This window comes from Labeo rohita, chromosome 6 (genome assembly GCF_022985175.1).
Source record: "Labeo rohita strain BAU-BD-2019 chromosome 6, IGBB_LRoh.1.0, whole genome shotgun sequence".
Lineage (NCBI taxonomy): Eukaryota > Metazoa > Chordata > Actinopteri > Cypriniformes > Cyprinidae > Labeo > Labeo rohita.
This window is the reverse complement of record NC_066874.1, coordinates 22117983-22141201: the sequence shown is the minus strand read 5'-3', so window position 1 is coordinate 22141201 and position 23219 is coordinate 22117983. Positions and strand designations below refer to the sequence as shown.

Genomic DNA, 23219 nt, shown 5'->3' with positions numbered 1-23219 from the left:
GAGGTGGATTCAGTGTGAGGCGTCTGTGAGAGCAGGTGTTGTTTACAACATGCCATTCTGCAGCGCTGCCCAAATAAACAGCTGTCAGTAGACACACAGAAGGAAATCCTCATCAGCCGACCTGAACCACCGCTCAGCCAATATGTGAGAAATGAAAAACATGAGAAGGCGAGGTGAACATCTTTTTCAATATACTGGCCGCAATCTTATTTGACATCAATCTTAAGTAAAAGCCCCTTTCACTGGATGCATGGTTTTCTGGGAATATATTAAAGTCTATTTTGCCATTTGATCATGAATTGTTTAAAGGTAAAATGTGCTTTCTCTGCCACTAGCGTCATCCTGTCTGGAAATAATAGACCTCATTCACTAATATATTTTAGAGTGTAATTTATCCTTTGATGGCAAAGCAGAATTTTCAGCATTACTTCACTCTTTAGTGTCATGATCCTTCAGAATTCAGTATTTTTTTGAATGGACAGTTAACGGAAAGAATTTGTTTGAAAAAAAACAATGAAAAAGTGTACTTTCACCTTTCGTTAATGTGTCCTTGCTATGGAACCCTTTTCCGCCACTGAATAAAAAAAAGTAATTGCAACTTTTTCTTTTTGTTTTGTTTTTTTTTTTTTACATTTTTCTCAGAATTACATAATACAAACTCACAGTTCTGACTTTTTTTCTTAGAATTGTGAGATATAAACTTGCGGTTCTAAGTAATGAAGTTAGAATTGCGAGATATAAACTCACAATTGCGAGTTATAAAGTCCAGTTTTGAGAGGGAGGAAAGACTGGTATGTTCTCTGAATTGTGATTTTATGTCATACAATTCTGACTTAATAACTCGCAATTGCATGTTACAAAGGCAGAATAGCGAGATAAAAACTCGGATTTCTGAGACAAAAAAAGTCACAATTGTGTGATACAGTACAGACTTGCAATTCTGAGGGAAAAAAGTCACAATTCTGACTATTTCTCAGAATTGCAACTTTGTTTCTCAATTTTTAAGTTATATCTCAATTCTGAGCAAAAAAAAAAGTAATAGTTTCAAAATATAAACTTCCAATTCTGAGAAAAGTCACAATTCTGACTTCATTTCTTAGAATTGCAACTTAATTTATCAGTTTTGTGAGTTTATATCTCAAATCTAAGCAAAAAAGTAACAATTGCGAGATATAAACTTGCAATTCTGAGAAAAAGTCACAATTCTGACTTCGTTTCTTAGAATTGCAACATCATTTCTCAGTTTTGCGAGTTTATATCGTAATCCTGAGGAAAAAAGTCACAATTGCGAGATATAAACTTGCAATTCTGAGAAAAAAATTCACAATTCTTTTCTTAATTTCACAGAATGGCGAGTTTGTATCTCAATTTTGAGGAAAAAAGTCACAATTGCGAGTTATCTTCTCAAAATTTATCAGTTTATATCTGGAAATTATGAGGTTAAAACTCGCAATTATGACTTTTTAGAATTACAGATTTATATCTTGCAATTGTCAAACTCACATTTGCAAGTTTATATCACAATTCTGAGGAAAAAAAGTCAGAATTACAAGATATAAACTCGCAATTCTAAAAAGTCACAATTGTGAGATACTGAACTAAATTCTAAGGTCACAGTTCTGACTTCATTTCTTAGTATTGCAACTTAATTTCTCAGAATTGCAATTTTATAACTCACATTTGCAAGTTTATATCTCACAATTCTGAGAAAAGTCACAATTGCAAGATATAAACTCGCAATTCTAAAAAAGAAAGTCAGAATTGTGAGTTTATATCACGCAGCAATGACTGTATAACTCGCAATTGTTTGTCACAATTCTGGGAAATGAAGTAAGTTATGAAGTTACGAGATGTAAAGTTGCAATTGTGATAAAGTCAGAATTTTAAGAAAAAAAATTGCAAATACCTTTTTTTTTTTTTTTTTTTAATCAGTGGCAGAAACGGGCTTTCATACCTAAAAAAAAAAAAACTTTTAATCAGTAGTGCGTTTTTTGTTTTTTTTTTTTTTTTTTTTTTTAAATGGGATAAAAAAATTGCCTGAAAACTACAAATATTATCTTATAAATGGAATCAATTTTAGGGTGAATTATGATAAATCATGATTACTTTTCAAAATGTGCACAGTTAGTCAATAACGTAAATTGCTTTTTCACCTCATCTACCCTTTCTGACCTGCTCTGTTTTCCATTGTTTGTACAATCAGGTAGTCCTGCCTAAAACTGTCAATCATGTGTTGTCAGACCACTCCAAAAGCAGAGCTTTGAAGTACAACCAAATCATCTTCTGAACAGGCTTCTTGTCACATCAAACTGGGATAAGAGAACATTTTAACTTCGGGGGGAAAAGAGAGAGAGAAAAAAATGACACTTGAAATACATGCTTTAGGGGGTCCATATCAGTTTTATGTCAAGTAGATGCTCATGTTCGATTTTTCAGACGACTGAGGTCTGGTTTGGTGTGTCTAGCCATCCGTTTAGTGATTCAGCACGAGGCAATGCCTGAATATTTCAAAGGGCCCTTTGCAGCACATCAATCTCAGCCAAAATCAGTCTTATCTCTGGCCGCTGCTGCTGTGGCTTTCATACACAGTCCCTCATTCTGTACGTGGGAGGTCAATATCTGACAGCTGGCATTACCATATTTTCATCCTGACCGGGGTATAAATAAGTTGGCCGTGTAGGGTAAAACTAACAATTTGTCACAGTTGACTGCCTCCCACCCCTCTGAGCTCTGTTTGTTTGCACAGCTACACCGACTGCAAGTGCAACTGTAATTAATATCCGAGCCTCAGTAGGGGCCGGCAAAGAGACATCTTTGACCACAGAGCTGGTCAGAAAGGTGCATTGTTTTCTAATAGCTAGCATGCAGTACAGGAGCTGCAATGGAGTTGGTTCCACACTAATTACTGACTAACTAGTTTGTATTGTTATTTTGGTCATTGTCTGAGGCCCTTGTCAGTTCTCTATTGTGTTTTTAATGCCTTTTCAATTTATTCTGCTTATCCTCACAAAAAGCTATTGTATGGCTTCAGAAGACTTTTTTTGATACTCTCGATCGTGAACATGTAGATTAATTACCGAACGACAAAACAACTGTTCTCTCTTTTTCCCCAGCCCTCTGAAGAGCCCAACATTCTCCTGGCTTCCCCTAAGTTGCTGCTTCCTTCAGGCAGTCAGCTGCCGGCCAGCACTCCCCTGTCTGTGCACCACCAGCTCCAGCTGCTCCAGCAGCAGCTCACCCAGCAGCAGCAGCAGACACAGGTGGCCGTGGCCCAGGTGAGATGGAGTAAATGCAACACTGCACTTTAAATGGACATTTAATAGACTTGTACACTGTAAAACATAAAAAACACAATTTGTTGAGTCATCTTAAAATAATTTGTTACCCTGCTGCCTTAAAATTTTAAATTCAGTGAACTAAAATAAGTTTATGCTAAATGTAATAGATGGGTAACTAACCCAGCCAAATTTTAAGTTGATTCAACTCAAATATCAAAGTTGTCACTTAGTATAATTTAACATTTCAAGTTGAATAAACTTTTTTTCAGTTGACTGAACTTAAAGTTTTAAGGCAGCCAGGTTACAGATTATTTTAAGTTGACTCAACAAATTGTTTTTACAGTGTAGAGTTTGTGGGATTTAGGCTATTTTCTGGTGGTTGTTGATGTTGTTGTGTAAAGCGGTAGTTCACCCAAAAATGAAAACTATCCCATAAAAATGTACACAACAGTAACAACCACAACAAGAAAAAAATTGCCTAAATCCTACTGCTTCTACAACAATTTATTTTAACTAAAATTTTACATCAAATGTTTAAGGTCAGTAAGATTTTTTTTTTTCTCATGAAGACTGCTTGTATTTGTTTAAAAATGGTAATATTGTGAAATATTACCACAAAATTAAAACAGCTTTTCTATTTTAATACAATGTAAAATGTAATTTATTCCTGCGACGGCAAACTGTCATTACTCATTCAAATATGCTGATTTGGTGCTCAAGAAACATTTCTTATTATTATTGATGTTGAAAACAGTGATTAAATATTTTTGAAGGCATTGTACTTTTTCAAAATTGTTTTATTGATAAAAGTTCAAAAGAACAGCATTTACTTTAAATAGGTCTTTTGTAAGTCTTTACTGTCACTTTTGATCAATTCATCCTTGCTGTACAGTTGAGGTCACAAGTTTACATACACCTTGCAGAATCTGCAAAATGTTAATTATTTACCAAAATAAGAGGGATCATACAAAATGCATGTTGTTGTTTTTTTTTTATTTAGTACTGACCGAAGTAAGATACTGCACATAAAAGACATAGGTAAAAGATTTCATATAGTCTACAAGAGAAAATAATAGTTAAATTGATAAAACTCTCCGTTCAAAAATGTACATACGCTTGTTTCTTAATACTGTGTTGTTATCTGAATGATCCACAGCTGTGTTTTTTTTTTTTTTTTTTTTGGTTTAGTGACAGTGAGTCCCTTGTTTGTCCTTAACAGTTAAACTTTTCTCATGCTCGATCGATCTCAAGTTGAACCTTACCTACGAATCCCAGCATTAGAACTGCTTGTGAATGGCTTGGAGTGCACAAAGCAGCTGTAGTTTTGTGTATCTAAAGCATTTTCATTCTTTCCAGCACCAGACTGGTTTATTTATTCAGCCTTTGAGAGCCTGTGGTTTGATTGTTTAACCATAGTTCCACACCAAGTGTTTGGCAAGAAGAGAAATCCATTGTTTTTTATAAGCACGATGCTCAAGCAGAGGGTACACTCTCTTTCCCTTTTAAGAAAGTGCTTTTTTTGTTTTGGTTTTTTTTATTGTGTGTGTGTGTGTGTGTATGTGAAAGACACTTGGTGCTCTTCACAGGTCTGAGAATGGTGTTACAGGGGGTGGAATTTTGTTCCACGCTCCTTTGACCCACATCTTTGTGTCTGCATGTCGCTTTGAGGTGTGTTGAGGATAGTCGGGGATGTCCATCCTGTCAGAACTCCGATAAGCAAAGGCAGCCAGTTGAAAACAGGCCCTGATTTGCAACGGCACACTCAAAGAGAAACAAGCTATGGCTTTGCTCTGCCTGCTGTGATGTCTTCAGTCACTGAAGAAGAAGAGACACTTTGAAGCGCGCTATCAAAGCCGCACACGCAAGTCAATCGTCGCTTATTAATTTATTTCTCCATTTGTTTTGCAGTGGCTCTCATCCTTAGGGAAAATGATCGGCAGATGAAACGATATTTGCTTTTCTGAAGTCAGGATTAGCAGTGGAGTGGGTTATTTGTGGAGGGAAGTTTTTGTGTGTTTTGTGTTTCTTTTAATCATATGCTGGTGGAAGATTCTCCTTTAGACAGTTCGCTACGTATTTGGCTCCTGCCATGTCCTGAAAACAATGCCCACGTCAGAAAATCACTTTTACATGCTTGTACATTGCAGAGGCTTATGAGAGCAATTCAGGCAAAATGTATTGTGAATCTGAGTTCCAGTACTGCATGCAGAGTCAAATGTGGCTGCTCTCAAATGAAAGCCTTATTATGGTTGCTGAAGTGTTTTTTTTTTTTCTGTTTAGTAAAAAAATAAGGCATATACAAAAAGCTTATAGAAAATAGCCGCTCTGAGTGCTTCGTATTTCAGCATGGCTTGATTTCCATTTTTCTTCCATGTCCTCTTGCAGCTTTCAGTGGGGTGTTTAAATGAAAATCAACGCTGAAATATTTGATGTAATTTCTTCATGACGTGAGGGCAGCAACAATGGAATAAACAGCCCTATAAAAATCCTGTAATGACTGCAGTGCAGTGGAAAGGGGGAAAAAAAAAGATTACATTTGTGCTTTGAAATAACTACGGTCATGAAAGTTTCCACTTTAAATATGTGTGATTAAATAGATTGTTAGAACATGAATCACACAAATTACCTTTTTTAAAACTCTCTAGGTTATGTCGGTGAAAGTAAATCATTTGGTGACATTCTAGTGTCATTAAATCTGTTCTTTTGAAAAAGCATGGAAAAGGGTTTAGAAAACACTGTAAATGTGAGATTTAAGGGTGTTACAAACGACTAGTGTATGCAAATTAAGCATTGATCATTCTTTTAGCCGTGTATTTGAATTTAGAATGCCAGAAGTATTGCAAGGATCAAGGATTGCATTGAATTTGGGGTTTAAAAGATTTAAGAGATTTAAAAGAACTACAATTTGACATTTTAAGGGGTCATTAAAGGATTTTGCACAAAAAAAACATTAATATGTGAAAAAATGATTATTTGTCAACCCTCATTCTTGACCCTCTGCCTAAAACAACCTGTTTTAAGGGGCGGGTCCTTTAAGACTTGTCAGTAATCCACCACTGTTATGATTGGCTAACACTTGAAACACTATGAATGCCCCCTCACTATTGCATGATTAAAAAAAAGGGTCATTATGAAATCATTTACTTACCGTTTGTGATGAAGCTGCAGTCAAATGCAGTACCGCTTCATCTTTCAACAAATGTTTCTTTATGAACTCTCCATGACACTACGAACAAAACACTCCAGACATTCCTCTAACGTGATCCGGGATGCCAAAAAAGTGAACTATCCATTTTGTTTGGGTTACAAAATTGGGGTGGTACGCAAGTGCTACTCTGATGAAGAAATTTGCATCACACACTGTGCACTGTGCTCTTGTGTACGTGTAAAACGTGCAATACAGTTAAGGTCAAAAGTTTACATACACCTTGCAGAATCTAGGAAATGTTGATTATTTTAACCAAAAATTTGTTATATTTTTATTTAGTACTGACTTTTTTGTTTAGTACTTAGTATTTTATTTAGTACTGAATAAGATATTTCACATAAAAGATGTTTACATATAGTCCACAAGAGAGAATAATGGTTAAATTCATAAAAATTACCCTGTTCAAAAGTTTACATCCCCTTGATTTCTAATACTGTGTCGTTACCTGAATGATCCACAGCTGTGTTGTTTTGTTTAGGGATAGTTGTTCATGAGTCCCTTGTTTGTCCTGAACACTTGAACTGCCCACTATTCTTTGTCTCACAAATTCTTTTTTTTTGTTTTGTTTCATTTTTTTTTTCCTTTAGCATTTTTGTGTATTTGAACCTTTTCCAACAATGACTATATGATTTTGAGATCTGTCTTTTCACACCAAAGACAACTGAGGGACTCTTATTCAACTATTACTGATGGTTTAAACATTCACTGATGCTTCAGAAGGAAAATAAATAATGCATTAAGTGCCAGGGGTGAAAACTTTTGAACAGAATGAGGATGTGTACATTTTACTTGTTTTGCCTGCCCTTCAAAAGCTACAGAAGATATTTAGATGTTTTCCAAAAGACAAAATAAGTTACATTTATCCTGATCTGGCTCTTCTGTAATAGTTGCATAGTCCCTCATTGCTGGAAAGGGTTCAAATACACAAAAATGCTGAAAAACCAAAGAATTTGTGAGCATTTTTCTGAAAAAAACAGCAGGCAGTTTAACTGTTCAGGACAAACAAAGGACTCAGAAACAACTATCACTAAAAAACTGTGTATATAAACTTTTGACCTCAACTATGTACTTTGGGTTTACATTGTTGAAATTCATGTCCTTGGCATTGATGGAAAATATTTCTCACAGTATGCGCTAATATTATTGCCAGAAATTAATGTTGATTGTTCCCATCATATAGTCAGAGATATTACTGTTATCACTCTTTTCATTTTCCAGCCATAATTGGACAGTGAACTTAATTGCTTTTAATTAGTAGACTTTAAAATGAAACAGAACAACTGATTGCAGTGGCAATGCATTGATTAAGCAATAATTCATTGCTCCTTTTGTTGACTTTTTTTTTTTTTTTTTTTTTTTTTTTTTAAGACAATGAAAGTAGATACTGCTTTGTCATCGAGGAAAATGATGATCATCAGAACATTTGGACTCCAACATTTACCCTGACTTGCCTCTTTGATGAATGTACCCCACTCAGATTGAGATATAAAACTGTGACAGCATGAAATATGAGCCTTGTATACATTTACATCCTATATCCTCTTGAAAACAACATCTTTTGTCATGGCAGGCAGCTTGTTTCCCAAAGACAATCACTCTTTGTCAGAAAATATACACGCACACATACATACAAGCACGTACACTCGAGAACTGATGGCAAGAGCTGCAACCTGAGCTAAGCTTTCAGTCCACATTTACAGTATGGTAATTTTTCCCTCAATCTTTTGCGCTACTCCCTGCTGGCCTGATCTTGACGGCTCATTGGTTTTGTCTAGAGAATGTTCTTAAGGGCAGGCAGCACGAGCAGGCACGCTGTTTAAGCTAGGTCATAAATCACCCCGGACCCCTTGGAGGGCAGCCGCGGTGGCTTTAGGAGCAGACAGACAGTCAGGATAAGCCACTGGCGGAAATGGATTCGCCCGTCTATCGCTGAGTACAATCTTAGGACTTATGAAGGACACTCAAGTACATCATAATCATTTTGGGAACCTTTATAGCTGGCTGTTTGTCATTAGCTGGACAAAGCAAGCAGTAATTCATAACAAAATGTGTGGGGGAGTGCCTTTCGTGTCTTTTTCTGGTACTTGTGAAAATGGAGGTTTGTTAGACTATTCCAGATAGTTTCTTTATTAATTCCTTTCACAGACATAACTGACTGTTTTTGTAACTCGTGTGTTTTTAACATAAACTTGTGTGTATTTGACAGTTTAAGCGCAATAAGACGTGAAAGAGAACTTGGTTTAGTACTCGCACGCTGTGTGACTGCTTTCTGTGCACGTGCTTCGGTTGTGCGCTCAGAAAACCGTATATATCAGAAGTTTAAACTAATATGGTTTAAAACTCATGATTTCAATGCAGTAGACATGATTAAAGCCAAACAGATATTTTTTTAGCAGAGTATCTGAGCTACGAGCTGTAAAGGCACAGCTCCACTCTGTAAAAGGGGGCGGGGAGCAGCAGCTCATTTGCATTTAAAGAGACATGCAAGAAAACAGTGTCTATCTGTTTCCGCTCAAAATAGTACTAGACACCTGAGACTTATCGTACATCTTGTAAAAACGAGCATAATAGGTCTCTTTTAACTAAAGCTGTGTAAACTGAACACTCAATGCTAATATTTGTCCATAATATTTAACGGCTTATTCATTTATTATTTTAAAAATATTTATAAGTAATGTTTTTGCTCTGATTTAAATATAAACTATAAAACTGAATATTAAAATATTGAAATATTCGTTGTTGTTTTTAACCAAGATAGCAGGCTTTTGTCCTTCCACTGTTGCTCTTCATATCAATTCATTATTACTCTTAAAATGCTGATGTCAGCAACAACAAAAAATTAAAAAAGATTTTCATGGTGTTAAAGAAGCTTTTTAGGATTAAAAGCGCTCTTTAATTTTGCTTGAATGGCAGCTGCCTACACAGTAAATGAGGTGACCTTCATAGTAACACTTTGCAAAGTTTGCCATCAATTTTTCATATTCAGTATAAATGCATTCAAAATATATTAAATAGAAATGCATACCAAATTGCATGATTCTTGTACATAAAGAGGTTTTAAAGATGTTTGACCTTAAATATATATAAATAAATTTAAGTAGGGCTTTGAAATTCTCAGAATAACGATAAAAATATATATATATATTTCATTTCCTTAAAATGTTAAAGCCCACACAGGGCCAGTGTATTCAGACATATTCTTGGAAAGCTGAACAAAGGAAAATTCTGAAATTAATAATAAAATGATGGCTTAAATGTTTAATAAATGAAAAACTGAAACTTTTTCCTTTTTTAATTTTTAAATGTTAGTGCTAAACAGTAGAAAAGTAAATTGAGACATATGAGCATATGATTGAGCATATACACTCTTGGAGGTCTCTGTGATTTTTGTTGTAGTATATTCTGCTGTACTTAAGCATGCATGCTTTGTTTGTTCCTCAGGTTCATCTGCTGAAGGATCAGCTCTCCGCAGAAGCTGCTGCGAGGATTGAAGCCCAGGCTCGAGTTCACCAGCTCCTGCTGCAGAATAAAGACCTGCTGCAGCATATTTCTCTCTTGGTCAAACAGGTTCAGGAGCTGGAGCTCAAGCTGGCTGGGAATGGCTCTAGTGAGTATGATTTCCTGTGTTCGGCAGTGCTAGGGAGTAACTTCAAACACATGCATTGTTTTTGTATCAGATTGTATTGTATCACCTTAGATGATGGAAGAATAAGCACAAGTACTGGAGTTCCATGTTCCACTGAAGCATCTTTTGTTGATCTGCATCTATTGAAACATCTACATTACATTCTTTTTTTGCTATTAGATTCTAACCTTCACTTTAGAATACAATATGGTGTCATTATTAAAGAGGATGTGAGAAGAGATTTGACAGTCATTTACAGCTGTTTTTTACAAGGTGACTTAAGTGTGACAGTTGGGACAGTCAAGGACGAGCTCTTTATCATGCAGGCTAATGTGAAAGACTGCACATCTCCTGGTGCTGCTGGTTTATATGAAAGTGTGCTTTAAAATAAGCCTGAAATTAACCCCTGAGGAGTGCCATGATGGCAGAGAAGTTAAAAGGCAAAGTGAAATTGTATGTGATGGAAAGAGAGGTGGAACAGATGGGAGAGTCTGAGTGAAAAGACGAGTGAAAGAAAGCTGCTGAAACACATCAGATCTATTCAGAGAGGGCAGGTGAGGATGTGTTGCAGGGGTAGGAGCATTGTTATTAACCTGCTGGAGCAGAAGAAAAGAGGGGAAAGTGGAGCAGAACTGACATTGTGAAGCGTTATATAATATGAAGGAAGGCAGATGACAACCACAGAGAAAAGAGAGTGGAAAGACCGAACTCCAGTTTTGGAGAAGGTACTTTGAAACAGTAGTTTGAACAGGTAAAAGTGAATCTAAAACCTGTAAGACCTTCGTTCATCTTTAGAGCACAAATTAAGATTTTTTTTTGATAAAATCCGAGAGCTCTCTGACTCTGTATAGAAAGCAATGCAACTGGCATGTTAAAGGCCCAGAAAGGTAGCAAGGACATCGTTGAAATAGTCCATGTGACATCAGTGGTTCAAACTTAATTGTGTGTAAAAAGATCCCAATCTCTTCCTCTCCCTCTACAGTGGGATCCCAAGACAGTCTCCTGGAAATCACCTTCCGTGCCAACGTGCCCCCAGTCCTGTGCGACCCCACCACTCCCAGACCAGAGGACGCCATCCTTCCTCCGCTCAACGATGGGACACAGCTATCCCTGCCACTGGGCAGTCCAATAGGTAGGGACCAGTGCTTGATCAAGTTTGAGTGTTTCCGCTTTCTCCCGGGACCACCCCAACAGGAGGAGAGTCCCGACACGCCATCCCAAGGCGTCTCGCCCTCATCACGGGACGAGCTTCTGGGTAGCCTCGAGCTGCTAAAATTCCGCGAGTCGGGAATCGCATCCGAGTACGAGTCAAACACAGATGAGAGTGATGAAAGCTGGGGACAGCAGGACGAGAGCAGTCTGCGTCTGGTTAATGTGCTCAACAAACACGGCCCCTCTGACTGCTTGGAGGACGAAATTGCTGTTTAATGTGATTTTGCACACTTAGAAAAACACTGCTTGATGCTTTGCTTAGAAGGTTCAAGTCAATCAATGTCAATATTGTCAAACTGTCCACCACTGTTTGTACTGCTGATAAATCTGGGAGACCAAGGTGACATTTACCGTTTGGTGGCCGTTTTGTTTGTTACGTTTTATGTCATATATTGAAAAACAAACAGTCCCACAGCATAGTAAATACTCTTGTCTCCATTTTAAAGTTTAGGGACACACATCAGATATCAGAATCTTGTACCTCTAATGGAGCGTTCACACACTCAGCGATTTTATCGATTGACGTTGCCAAGTGGTTAATTTGTTTGTCATAATGGCCATCCCTATCCCACAAAACTGGAGTGTTTGGAAAATTTTACTCCATAGCTTCTGATCACAAATTAGATTTTTTGCAGGTGAATAAAAAATGCACTTTGATTTGGCAAGGAATCAAGCTGCCACTAAAGATTGAGTAAAGCGTCTGTATATAAACTGGGAGAAGTGCAAATTATAAATGTTATGTATAGTGTGCTTAATAATATAAACATATACATGTACTTAGAAGACATGTTAGGGTTCGTGATATAATGTTGCCATCTTACCATGAATTATATTAGTGATCATTGAAAGAGTACATCTTTTATATTTATTCATATATATATATATATATATATATACATTCTTTGTATTCTAAATATGTAAATGTAAATTGTGTATATATAGTAGTAAATTAGAATATATTTTAAGAAACCAGAATTTTTAAATGTAAATCAGAATATATAGTTGTTAGTCTGAATATATAGAAGTAAATCAGAATGTTTATAAATCATAATATATAATTGTCAATCAGAATACAGATAAAAATCTGAATATATATATATATATATATATATATATATATATATATATATATATATATATATATATATATACTGTAAATGTAACTCAGAAAATAGTTGTAAGTCCGAATAGATAGAAGTAAATCACAATATATATCAAAATATATACATGTAAATCAGAATATGAAGATAGAAATCTAAATATGTAAATAACGTAATTTGAATACAAAAATAAAAAGCTTTATTTAAATCAGGAATAAATAGAAGTAAATCTGAATATATAGTTATAAGTCTGAATATATAAGTGTAAATTAAATGTGTAGTTATTATTCTGAATATATAATGCTGTTTTTATTTAATTCTGATATACTTCTATATATTCAGATTTATAAAAATATATTCTGATTTACTTCTATATTCACAATTTACATTTATATATTCAGACTTCATTTCCTGTTTGGTGCTTCACAAATTCACTATAATATACACACACACACACACACACACACACACATATATATATATATATATATATATATATATATATATATAGAGAGAGAGAGAGAGAGAGAGAGAGATACATATATATACATATACATATATAATTCTTTTAACATTGAAATGTTACATATAAATCATCTATGTATGTGTATATATGTATACTATGTATATTTAAAAAAAATAATATTTAAATGCTTTATAAATGAATTACTGATAACAAATTAAACATTATTGTACAGTCTTTAATATTTTATATCCTTGAATGAGGGCAGCGACAGATAGAAAAAATACAAAGTGAAATCACAGAAGACAGATCATGTTACACCAGCATCCTCACTCCTATTGGTAGCTGCCACATCGCATCAACACTCATTTCAATTGGCTCTGTCGTTGCAAACCGCTGTATGTGTCGACGCTCTTTTAGAGTCTACAAGCAACTGATGGTCATTCTCAAACAAGTGATTGTTTTTAACTGCAAGAGATACAGTACATCTATATGAAGTGATACGTAGAACAAATTTTATAAATTTGCCTGTGATATTGTATCTATGACATCAGTTGTACAGTTGCAGGTTTTTTTTCTAGGCGGTATTAGTCTTGTTTGCACTGATCCGCTCAGCCACTTAGATCACCTTTCATCAGAAGTGCTCAGAATAAAGACAATTACCCAGCTACATCTGTTTTAGCATGCACGACAGAACAGACTCTTAATTGAATGACTGTGGACTGAGGACGCTAAGCTAATTATACCCTAAGGGTAACGAGGCGTCTAAACCGGTCAGATCTTTACCAACAGGAACCCCAATTAGAGTGTCAGAGTATTCACAACCCACATCCTTTATTCATTATTTCATATGCAGAAGAGCTTGTTGTGTCTGACTGCTTCACATATTAACTTTTGTACACATTTTGCTTTCTTGCCTTTCGTTTTTTCTGTGCTTCTGAAAAGTGATCTTTCGGTGTCTTACCTGTATCTCTCTGATAAACTACTCTGACTCTTTAACCCCTCTGTTTATATTTTCCAGTTTTTCCCTCTAACTCTCTCCGTTTCTCTCTTTGTGCCCAGTGTCATTTAGAGGCAGACAAGTGCATACAATTAGACTGGTAATAATAGAGTGGTAAGCAAGTCTTCCCACACATAAAGGACATTGAAAGCACTTTCTGTTGTTTAGTCTTAAACGTCTGTATTTTTTTCTATTTATGCACTAATATCTTTTTCTTTTCACCAAGAAAATGAAATTTAGGAAATTTACCATATTTAAATCTCCTTCAGGCTAGTAAAATATCTTCCCACAGATTCTTCACTGCCTCTAATGAGGGATTCATGATCAGTCGTGTTATCTCGCAGCAGGTCTGGAGGCCAAGACCCAGCTGTGAGCTGTGGTCTAAATTCACCACAGGGAAACGTGTCATTGTCTGAACACAAGACCAGTATTTTTACTTTTTCTGATTTCTCCTCTTTCAAAGACACAGTATGTTTATATACTGTAAGTGGTGTTTGCTAAGGCGCATACTGTTACTGTTGTACGAAGTTAGGGGTTTTGATGTCAGGTTTTATTTCAGGCTTGATAATAACTCAAACCATGCAGCTTTTTTGCTGTTACTTCTCTAACCAGTAGTCAGGGTTCCATCCAAAGTTGCGCATTTAACTTGGAATATCACATAAAACATTTCTGAATAAGCATTGTTTCAAGCCAACTAGTCAAGGAGAACAAAATCACTTAAGAAATGTTGGAGATGCCACTGAATATAATCATTTTCATATATAATACATTACGTCTGCCTCAGAATGAGCAGACAAAACACATTAAATGCGGTCATTGCTTTCAGAGGTGGATGCCTGCTTTTTGGGAATGTAGTCACGTTCTGGGAGACCGTTCCGGGAGGCAATTATACAGAAATACTTTGACGACAAACTTTAAGAATGACCATAACATTTCAGATGCTGTGCAACAAGATCGGTCTGCTGGTTAGTCCAGTTATAGTGCAAAGTCACATTAATTTTTTGATGCGCATGGAGGAATGGAGGCACCATTCGCACAAGTCAAAAACCATCTCAAGTGAGCATAAAAACTTTTTTGTGAATTATTACTTTTTACAAAATTTGCCATTTCCATCACTCATTTCTGATGCATATACTTCAAAATGCACATAAAAAGAGGGTGATGGAAACAACTAATCACATGATTTTTTTTTTAATGACAAAATGGGTAAAAAAAAAAAAAAAAAAAAAAAGTCCCATAGAACTACATATCTTTGTTCTAGTTTAAAAAAAAAATTAAATTTCGGTACAACAGGAAAAAAACAAATCTACTATGCTAAGTTTCTTTTCATTTATTTTGAACAGACTGTAGTACAAATGACAATTTTTTTCCATCTAGATGTGAAAATACTAAATATTATATTATATCATAATGTTTTATATATACACATATATATATATATATATATAATTGGTAGTGCAGTGCGACACGTAGCCTATATGCTGAGTTTCAGTTCATTTTTGTGACCGAAAGGAAACTCAAATGCAGAAAGGGAAGTCCTGTTTGTTTTTTTTTTTTACAAAAGACCTTTTGCTGTGATGCATTATTAATAAGACAGTAAATGACAGTGTTATAAGTTGATTTTGCTGGTATAATGAAACAGTTTAAGTAATCACGCCAGCGCACACACAAAACAAGTTCCAGGCTTCCAGCATTGCTATCTTGACAGCACAGTTGGTAACGTCATTCTGTCACTGTTGGAACGCGACTGAAGTACAAAGCCTATAATTTACATAATAAATAATAATAGTTTAGCATTTGTATACATATTATGGAATATTTGGATTTGTCAATAATGGATTTTTCTCAACCTCATAATGTTTCTTTTTTTTTTTATGGCTGTTTTTTTTTTTTTTTTTTTTTTTTTTTTTATTATGATAGGATAGTGTAGAAGACTCTATTCGAACTCGGGACGCCCGTAGCACATCGCAATATGTCAACGAACTTGCCCTCAAGGCTATCGGTGCCAACAACCACATCATTTTTAATCAAAATGTCATAAAATCTAATGAAACAGCAGACTACTTTTTGGTGACATATGCTGGACTTCTATTATATAGTCTGCTTAAACTGCCCCTTTCTTCAGTCAAATGTGCGTTCAACCATTTAATTCAGTCCACATTTTCAGTTTTTTTTCCACTAGTTTGTTTACTTGAAAGTATGTCACAAATGGAAGAAAAAAATATGTTGCTGCTTCTGTTTGACTTTAAAGTGTAAGCACACATATAGTAGCTTGACGGTGAGCTATTTTGATTAGAAAAGTAATTTGATTTGAACCGTCCTAGCAACTGTGTAGCAACAACATGAAAACCAATCAAAACTAGCATTTGGCATTCAACTAAAATGTCTTTTATATGATACTGATGCCTGGAAAGCAGAGCTAACTATTTAAAATAGTCATCATTGATCTTGTCCTTGAAAACTGGCCAATGTTAGTTTTTGAAGAAAAACATTTTCAATAATTATTCCACACAGAACAACCTTTGGTGTCATGAATAATAAACCACCAATTGTTACTGCTGTAGGTTACTGCAGGTTTTCAAAGTATATGACTCATTTCAAAGCCATTTAAAATGAGTCGTGTTGTTGCGGTGTCACTGCGTGACTGTGCTCATTCAGCGTGAGAGTCATTTTTAGTGAAAGCTGAATCAAGCGAATGCAGATCAAGGAGTTATTTGAACTGAATGGCTACACAAACTGGCAGCTTTCTCTTAGTGTACACTTGTTAAGTTACACATATATCCATCTGGAATACAGTTGATTGACTTTCCTAGTTAAACTGCGGGTCAGTCGTTCTGCGATTCCAATAATCGCTGACTCGCAAATGGAACCACTTCAGATGCCATATGCATGCACAGCTGCTTCAAGAAATAGAAATAACCACTAAAACGTGTAACGCTCACAAAACCAGCAAGTGCAGAGAACACCATCTGAATCGCTGTGTAATTTAAAGGATGTTCTGGAGCGTCCCTGTCTCATCTTTGCTCGCTTGGGGAAACGAGCGGCTGTCGGATTGATCCTTCTCCCTGCAGCGTAATTGAAATTGCATAACAATATCACATCTCATTTTAGTACAGCTGCCGCTTCTGAGAGAAGCTGTTGGAAACTCGGGCGCGTCTGAATTAGAAGCTCATGCCCGGGCCCACCTGCTCGCTCTAGAGGCTTTTGAGAACATTCTTTCTCCTAAAGTTGCCAAGGTACTTTTGTTTGAAGTGTTTAGCTCCATCTTTTGTAGAGACCGTAACCCTTTATCTACGGTGGCCCAGTAGAGCACAACCCAACGAAATCTCCACAACACAATGGAAACAAGCCGTAACACAATGAAATTAGCACAACAAATTGGAAACCAGCCGTAACACAACAGAAATAAGTTGCAACACAATGCAAACAAGCCACAATACAACTGAAACAAGCTGCACCACAACAAAATTAGCACAACGCGATGAAAACAAGCCACAATACAGTGGAAATTAGCAAAACATGACGAAACCAAGCTGCAACACAAATCGAAATTAGCACAACATAACAGAAACAAGCCACAACATAAATTGAAATTAGCACAACACAACGAAATTAGCAGAACAGCAATAAACAAAACGCAACACAAATCGAAATTAGCACATCACCGCAGAAACAAAACGCAATAAATATCAAAATTAGCACAACACAACAGAAACAAGCCGCAACACAAATCAAAATTAGCACAACACAACGAAATTAGCACAACAGCGATAAACAAAATGCAACACAAATCGAAATTAGCACAACACAACAAAATTAGCAGAACAGCAATAAACAAAACGCAACACAAATCGAAATTAGCACAACACAACAGAAACAAGCCGCAACATAAATCAAAATTAGCACAACAGCAATAAACAAAACGCAACACAAATCGAAATTAGCACAACACAATAAAATTAGCACAACACAGCAGAAACAAAACGCAACACAAATCAAAATTAGCACAACACAACAGAAACAAGCCGCAACATAAATCAAAATTAGCACAACACAACGAAATTAGCACAACAGCAATAAACAAAACGCAACACGAATCGAAATTAGCACAACACAACAGAAACAAGCCGCAACATAAATCAAAATTAGCACAACACAACGAAATTAGCACAACAGCAATAAACAAAACGCAACACGAATCGAAATTAGCACAACACAACAGAAACAAGCTGCAACATAAATCAAAATTAGCACAACAGCAATAAACAAAACGCAACACAAATCGAAATTAGCACAACACAATAAAATTAGCACAACACAGCAGAAACAAAACGCAACACAAATCAAAATTAGCACAACATAACGAAATTAGCACAACAGCAATAAACAAAACGCAACACGAATCGAAATTAGCACAACACAACAGAAACAAGCCGCAACATAAATCGAAATTAGCACAACACAACGAAATTAGCACAACAGCAATAAACAAAACGCAACACAAATCGAAATTAGCACAACACAACAGAAACAAGCTGCAACACAAATCGAAATTAGCACAACACAACAGAAACAAGCCGCAACATAAATCGGTATTAGCACAACACATCGAAATTAGCACAACAGCAATAAACAAAACGCAACACGAATCGAAATTAGCAGAACACAACAGAAACAAGCCGCAACATAAATCGAAATTAGCACAACACAACGAAATTAGCACAACAGCAATAAAAACAAAACGCAACACAAATCGAAATTAGCACAACACAATAAAATTAGCACAACACAGCAGAAACAAAACGCAACACAAATCAAAATTAGCACAACACAACAGAAACAAGCCGCAACATAAATCAAAATTAGCACAACACAACGAAATTAGCACAACAGCAATAAACAAAACGCAACACGAATCGAAATTAGCACAACACAACAGAAACAAGCCGCAACATAAATCAAAATTAGCACAACACAAAACGAAATTAGCACAAACAGCAATAAACAAAACGCAACACGAATCGAAATTAGCACAACACAACAGAAACAAGCTGCAACATAAATCAAAAAATTAGCACAACAGCAATAAACAAAACGCAACACAAATCGAAATTAGCACAACACAATAAAAAAATTAGCACAACACAGCAGAAACAAAAAACAAAACGCAACACAAATCAAAATTACACAACATAACAGAAACAAGCCGCAACATAAATCGAAATTAGCACAACACAACGAAATTAGCACAACAGCAATAAACAAAACGCAACACAAATCGAAATTAGCACAAGCTGCAACACAAATCGAAATTAGCAGAACACAACAGAAACAAGCCGCAACATAAATCACACAACACAGAAATTAGCACAACAGCAATAAACAAAACGCAACATAAATTAGTACAACACAATGAAATTAGCACAACACAAGAAACAAAACAGACAATTAAACAAGCCTCAACAGCAAAAATAAACAAAAAACGCACAACACAAAAAATTAGCGAAAACAGCAAAAACAACACAACAGAAACAAGCTGCAAGCACAACATCGCAAAATTAGCACAACACAACAGAAACAAGCCGCAACATAAATCGGTATTAGCACAACACATCGAAATTAGCACAACAGCAATAAACAAAACGCAACACAAATCGAAATTAGTACAACACAATGAAATTAGCACAACACAGCAGAAACAAAACAGCACAATGGAAACAAGCCTCAACACAACAAAAATAGCACAACGCAATGAAAACAAGCCACAACACAACAAAATTAGCGCAAAACATGACAAAAACAAGCTACAACACAAATCGAAATTAGCACAACACAATGGAAACAAGCCACAACATGGCAAAATTAGCACAACACAACAGAAACAAGCTGCAACACAAATCGAAATGAGCACAACACAATTAAATTAACACAACACAGCAGAAACAAAACACAACACAAATCAAAACTAACACAACACGACAGAAACAAGTTGCAACACAAATCGAAATTAACACAACACAACAGAAACAAGCCATAACACAAATTAGCACAATGCGACAGAAACAAGCTGCAACACAAATCAAAATTAGCCCAGCACAGAGAAATTAACACAACAGAATTCAAAATTAGCACAACACAACGAAATTAGCACAACATGACAGAAACAAGCCGCAACACAAATCAGAATTAGCACAACACAACGAAAACAACCTACAGCACAACAAAATTAGCACAACACAACAGAAACGAGCCACAGCACAACAAAATTAGCACAACACAAAAAACAAACTGCAACACAAATCCAAATTAGCACAACCCTGGTGAAAAAACCAGCATATGCTGGTAGGTATGTTTTGATGCTGGTTTAAGCTTGTCCTTAGCTGGTTTATGCTGGTCATGTTGCTGGTCAAGGACCAGCATCAACCAGCAAAGGACCAGCTTAAACCAGCATCAAAACATGCCTGCCGGCATATGCTGTTTTTTTCACCAAGGAACACAACTGAAGCAAGACACAACACAACAAAATTAGCACAACATGACAGAAAAAAGCTGCAACATAAATCCAAATTAGCACAACACAAATCAGAATTAGCTCAACACAGCAGAATCATACTGCAACACAGTCAAATTAGCACAACACAACGAAATCTCCACAACACAACACATAAGACTAATTTTGTTGTGTTGTGGAGATTTCGTTGTGCTGTGCACTACTGGGCCACCATATTTATTTTATTTCCTGTCAGGATTACAAAATTAGACATTACGACCTACAAGAATGCTCAAAGAGATCCAGGTCATGGTTGCTGCACCTGGCTTGATAAAAATCCTTCATGTTATAAAGTGAACTCCAATACAGTTCAATTGATTTGAACTCCTTTATGCCTCACAAGGGTGACACACCATGAAATTAAAAACTGCCCTTAAAAAAAATCTAAATTAATTATCTTTATTTCACAGAATGTGCTGTAATGCACTGTTAGTCTAATCAGGTTCTAATGGTTTCTTCAAAGACACATGGCTGTCGATCAAGTATAAAAGCTGACATTATCTGGCATCACTTGCACAAATCCCTTTATTTCATCAGTAGTTGCATTGCATGCATGTTGCTGCTTGACACTGATGTGGTGGAAGCTTTGATTAATTATTGATCTGAGATTTGAAGTTGAATGAAAATGGGGGCATTGTCTCCTGTTATGTTCACTCTCCAGTAGCAGAACATTGCTATAATAACATCTCTGCATCTATTTTTTATGTGTTCAGTGCTGTTGTTTGGTCTCACCTTAATTGTAAGACTGTTCTGACATAGTTTGAGATATATCGTCTTTCAAAAATCCATTTTTTTTGTCAATGCATTTTTTAAACTGCTGCTGTTGGTTCCAGCCCGCTGCCTAACATACAAATAGCTATTGACCGGGAAAGTTTCCATGCCATCTACGGTTTTGGGTGGTGTTGTTTTTGTTGGTCTTTTGGGGATTTTTATTCATTTATTTCCTTTTCGCTATTATATGTGCTACAGTGTATCTACAGTACCAAGGAGACTAGTCAGACAGCAGTGCTGTTCAACAGAGATAAAGCTAATGGATAGTCCTAACAGGGCGGTTTACTTGTAAAGTTCTCTGCCCTTTTCATTTAGGAGGCCTGAGATTGATGCTTTTATTCTGGGCTGCTGTGCCACTGTGGTGCTCCACCTCATTTGTGTTAATGATGGAGTTGATAACAGGGAGTCAGATGGTGCAAGTGCATTTCGAGTTGCTCCACCTTGACCCTCTCACCGCTCTTTTCCCCGTCCCCGTACCCTTGTATTTAAAGATTCATGCTACAAAGAGGGCTCAAATTAAATATTAATGTTTGACCCATCTTCTGCTGACCTGAACATCTAGGTCAGCCAGCTTGGAGATAATGGGTTAAATTGCTTTATTTATTCATTGTTATTCTCCAATTTTTCCAAGCAGAGATAGTAGTCTTTCGGCTAGGGGTATTAATCCATTTGCTTTATTTGTTCATCGGTTTATTTTTGATTCTTGTATTAAATGATATGGTGCATCAGGAAATCCAAAAATAATCACTACAAAAAGTGACCAGATTTTATGTGATTTATAAATAATGGGGTCTTGAGAGAAGAGAAGTCTTAAATGCAACAGGATTTTATGATCATGGAAAATCTAGAAATATGTATTCATATATATTTCTTCATTTATTTATGCATCAAACAGAATGCTTTTTCTGAAACTTATATAAATATAAAGTGTTTTACTGTTTTATATAATTGAGAAATTGAAAATATAATTTTAAATTTCAAACTTGGGTACTTTTTAATATTTTATATACTTTTTAACAATATATTATTTATATTATAAAAAAAATATACAGTTTATATCTATTATTGTATTTCCTTTTTTAATAATTTTTTATCTCTATTTCAAATTTTCTAAGACTTAAAAAAAAATATATTTTTATTTTTAATTACTAGACTGTTTGATAAATTATGTTTTTGTTTTGTATATTTAAAGGTATATTATATATTTCTACATATTTTATTTTTTATTAAAAAAAAAAAATTTTCAGAGAATTAAAAAAAACATTTTATTATAATTTCTAGAATAATTATAATTACTAGAATTTTATTATATATTATTTTAAAAATTATCATTATCTCAAAAAGGGTAACTTTTCAATAAGATATCTGTTCTAAGACTTTGTACAAATCTATATTATTTTTATTATAATTTCTAAAACATTTTAGAAAAAAAAATGTATAAATTATAATAAAATATTTTTTTATATATATTTGGTATATTTAAAAGGTATCAGTTAAAATTATAAGTGCATGCTGTTATAATTTCTAGAATTATTACAATTTTTTTTAGATAATATTAAACACTAAAATATTTAATTAGTTTAAAAATTGTAAGTTCATGCAGTAAAATGATGTCTTTATGCACTAAAACAGATGGAAATATAATGGAAATTCATTTGGTCAAAAAGAGTGGCAATCCTGTACCATGTGGCGCATGCATGTGTCTGCTGGACAGCGTTTAGTCCAGAGGTTTCCTGCTGGGACACATCAGGAGCTCATAAACCAGCCCAGAATAGCAGCGTGTCAGATACCCTCCTAGCATTTGCTACTGTGGCGAAGCCTCACTGAGGTATTTTAAACTGCAGCCTCGAGCTACACGATAATGTCCAGCCCTGTGGAGAAGGATCAAAACCAATGATCACTGCGTCACGCTCAAAATTGGAAGCTGAAGATTTGCTATACATCCTCCTCCTTCCTCTCTTCCTCACTTAAAATCTAGTCTCACAGAATCATACTTGTGATTTTCAGCATAA

The 23219-nt window shown here is 35.4% G+C and overlaps 1 protein-coding gene across 1 annotated transcript in view; it reads left to right on the top strand.

Moving 5' to 3' along the window:
• nos1apa (nitric oxide synthase 1 (neuronal) adaptor protein a) overlaps positions 1-12355 on the top strand; it is a 102037-nt gene extending 89682 nt beyond the window's left edge. Inside the window, exons 8-10 of the mRNA XM_051112383.1 lie at positions 3114-3275; positions 9928-10093; positions 11094-12355. Coding sequence (XP_050968340.1) covers positions 3114-3275; positions 9928-10093; positions 11094-11539 — 774 coding nt within the window. The 3' untranslated portion in view covers positions 11540-12355. The remainder of the gene's footprint in view (positions 1-3113; positions 3276-9927; positions 10094-11093) is intronic.
• Positions 12356-23219: the final 10864 nt, after the last annotated feature.